Genomic DNA, 3,787 nt, shown 5'->3' on the forward strand with positions numbered 1-3,787 from the left:
CCTCCTTGAGTACTTAGTGGGTCTAAGGTAAGAGGGTCATATAAAATAAATCCATTCAACATTTTTATTTCCCTGAAGCTTTGGATCTCACCTTTTACATTTTGTCAGGAATATCCTGGCATCTGAATTTTACTGAGTGTAGTCCATCATTGAGTGTAGGTTTCAGTTAACCAACCAAAGAACCTGTTAGAGCCCTTCCCAGTTGCTCAAGATAATACACTGAATCCAAAATTTCTAGGAAATGCACCCATGTGAATATATTCAAAATGATCCAGCAATATATTCTGTCCTTTTTGGTCTACCACCCCAAGAATCCATTGTCATATATATTCTCAAGGCTTTTACCAATAAAAAATGATAAAATCTTGACATTTTACTTTAGTGTGAGCATTATAATCTCCTGGGTTATACCTTGAGCCATTAGCCTGGGGGTATTCTGGAATTGGACCTCAATTAAGAGTCTAGAGGTAATGAAGGATGATAGGTGAGTATCTTAAAGAGAATTGGTGTTACTTGTAAGACAATAGCCTCAGGTGAGGTCATTGTAGGGTTTCAACTAAGGGAAAGTTAGTCTCCTCAGATAGGGGAAGAGGGGTTACTTCTGATGGCAGGGAAATTTAAAAGATTTAGGGGTTCAAGTTCTAAGATTTGCCCAAATCCACTGTATTTTTCCCATCCTAATGATCAGAGTCCCACTCATTTCCAAGTCAGTGTCCTAACTGCTACATAAGAAACCTGGAGGAATTGTGGATTTATAAATTACTTTGTAATTATGCAACCCACAAATTAAGATTTTTGTTCTGAATTAAGCTTCATCAGTTTTGAGAGATAAAAGATTTCCTGGTTATTTGACCTTGCCTTGAGTGAGGAATTTAAATGCCTGAGCCTGTCATTTTCTTCCTATAAACCTCCCATTGGAATCAGTAATGCAGGCAGTAAATGATTTTGTAGTCTTTATTCCCACCATAAATGTCAATTTTAGTATTGTCACAGTAATTTGGTATTTCAATGTCTGGTTTCCAATAGACATTTTATTTCAAACAATGTTAATAATTTTAAGCAGCCATTTTGTCATTGCACACTATGAATGATTGGGTTTCCCATTTTCCCTTGGCTATGATGTCATCAAAATATTTAAACTCCATCAGATCAGATATACAATCCAGACTTCCACCTTTTTTTTTTTTTAAGAGAGGAAGGTGGGGCAGAGAGAATCATAAGCAGGCTCCATGCCTAGCATGGAGCCCAACCAGGGCTCAGTCCCACAACCCTGAGATCATGACCTGAGCCGAAATTATGAGTCAGACGCTTAACAAACCAAGCCGCCCAGGTGCCCCTAGACTTCCACCTCTGAGGGTCAGTTTCCTTGAATGACTCCTGATATAAAATGCTATAGCTAACTAGTGTTCACAGAGGAAATAAAAAACTAATCCAGCTATTTCAACCCTCTTTATGGAAGTCTCTACCCTCCCTATACAGAGACACTCATTTCTTACTTGTGTGACTTTATGTTTCAAGAACAGCTGTTAAAGGAATCTGTAAACACCAGCAATGTCACCCAGAAGTCTGTTTCTGCCACTGCAGTGCCAGTCTGCCACTACTACCAGATCCAGAAGAAGATAATTTCTTCTATATTCTTTTCCTAATCTCTTGTGTATGACTCTTATATTGGCAGAATTTAAAATGGAACCCTGAATGCAATGGAGTATTAATCAGCCATCAGAAAGGATGAATACCCAACTTTTGCATCAACGTGGATGGGACTGGAGGAGATTATGCTAAGTGAAATAAGTCAAGCAGAGAAAGTCAATTATCATATGGTTTCACTTGTTTATGGAACATAAGGAATAGCATGGAGGACATTAGGAGAAGGAAGGGAAAAATGAAGGGGGTGGGAATTAGAGAGGGAGATGAACCATGAAAGACTATGGACTCCAAGAGACAAACTGAGGGTTTTAGAGGGGAGGGGGTGGGGGGATGGGTGAGCCCAGTGATGGGTATTAAGGAGGGCACGTATTACATGGAGCACTGGGTGTTATACACAAACAACGAATCATGGAACACTACATCAAAAACTAATGATGTAATGTATGGTGACTAATATAACATAATAAAAAATAAATAAATAAAAAATAAATTTATCTATCCCGCCAAAATAATAAAATAAAATATGATAAATAAAATAAAATAAAATAAAATAAAATAGAACCCTGCTGTCAAGGGAACCTGGGAAATAACCTTACAGGATTTCAGCCCCTATAATGTGGAGAGAACTTAGAAGGATTGAAATAGTGTTGAGAACTAACACAAAACACCTGACACAACATGACTTTGCAAAATGGAAAAAGAGTACTTGTGGAAAGAGAGGAGAAAAAGATGAAATTTAGGAACTGGTATGTAGGAATTGAGGCTCTGGATATACACTCTAAAACTATGATGTTACAAATATCTTAGATGTGTATAACACCAAGTACTACATGTTGGTATACTGAACATAATAAAAAAAAAGAAGAAGAAGAAGAAGAAAGAAAGAAAAAGAAATAGGCAGAAATTTAAAAAAATCTTATAAATTTTTCATACCTGTTTGAAGACCACTGATCTAGACACTAATATTGCCAATGATCATACACCCTCCAGCCAGTTTCCTCAGGGCACCCTTGACCTCCTTGTTTCTCAGGCTGTATATGATGGGGTTCAACATGGGGGTCATAACACAGAAGAGCACAGAGACCAGGATGTCCATGTCTAGGGAGTAACCTTCTCTGGGTCTGTCATAGTTGAAGTTGGCCATTCCATAAAAGACCACAACCACGGTAAGGTGGGATGCACAGGTAGAGAAGGCCTTGCTCCTACCCTGAGCAGAGGGAATCCTGAGAATGGCAGAGATGATGAGTATGTAGGACACTCCAGTAAACAGGCAAGGGCTCAGGCCAATGGTGGCACTGGCCACATGGAGCACAGATTCATTGAGAGAGGTGTCTGAGCAGGAGAGCTTCAGGAGCAGTGGAATGTCACAGAGAAAGTGGCTGATTTGGTTGGGCCCACAGAGAGTGAGTGTGGCTGCCAGCACCGTGTGTGTCACAGAATTCACCAGTCCACACAGCCAAGACCCAGTCACCAAAAAAACACAGACCTTCACACTCATGAGGACTGGATATCGAAGAGGGTGGCAAATGGCTACCAAGCGGTCATAAGCCATAGCAGCCAATAAGACACATTCAGTGCCAGCACATGTCACGAGGAAGAAAATCTGGGAAAGGCAGCCTTCATATGAGATGGTCTTCTTCTCCCGGAAGAAGTTCACCAGCATGACTGGGATGGTGGTGGATATATAGCAGATGTCCAAGAGGCTCAGGTTGCTGAGGAAATAATACATTGGAGTGTGGAGAGCAAGACTGATTCTAGTGGCTGTTAGTATGAGCATGTTCCCCAGGAGTGTTGTCAGGTAAATGATCAAGAAAACCAGGAAAAACAAACCCTGTAGTTTGGGGTGGTTGGAAAATCCCAAGAAGATGAATTCAGTGACATCTGTTTGATTGTTCATTTCAAATGGTGTCATAGTTACAAAAAATGAGAAAAATAAAAGCCATAATGAGAATGTACAAAGAGCACCCTAAATTGGCATGTTAACTTGCAAGGTCATATCAAATATGTTGGATATAGAATGGTCTGGACCGTGGAGGGAAGTGTATAGGAAAGTCTTCAGAGAGATCACAACTTTTGACTCAACAAATCCAGCCAGCTCAGCTCCAGAGACCTCCCACAGATTCTTGTGTGGCTTCTGGTG

The 3,787-nt window shown here is 40.1% G+C and overlaps 1 protein-coding gene across 1 annotated transcript; it reads right to left on the reverse strand.

Moving 5' to 3' along the window:
- Window positions 1-2,599: 2,599 nt before the first annotated feature.
- Window positions 2,600-3,559, reverse strand: LOC112813433 (olfactory receptor 5V1-like). The gene has a single exon (XM_025858490.1). It carries the CDS (start codon window positions 3,557-3,559, stop codon window positions 2,600-2,602), a length of 960 nt encoding a protein of 319 aa, XP_025714275.1.
- Between the last annotated feature and the right edge of the window lie 228 nt (window positions 3,560-3,787).

The sequence above is a fragment of the Callorhinus ursinus genome, unplaced genomic scaffold, assembly GCF_003265705.2.
Source record: "Callorhinus ursinus isolate GAN/ISIS: 27379988/994484 unplaced genomic scaffold, GSC_fseal_2.0 scaffold121, whole genome shotgun sequence".
Taxonomy (NCBI): Eukaryota; Metazoa; Chordata; class Mammalia; order Carnivora; family Otariidae; genus Callorhinus; species Callorhinus ursinus.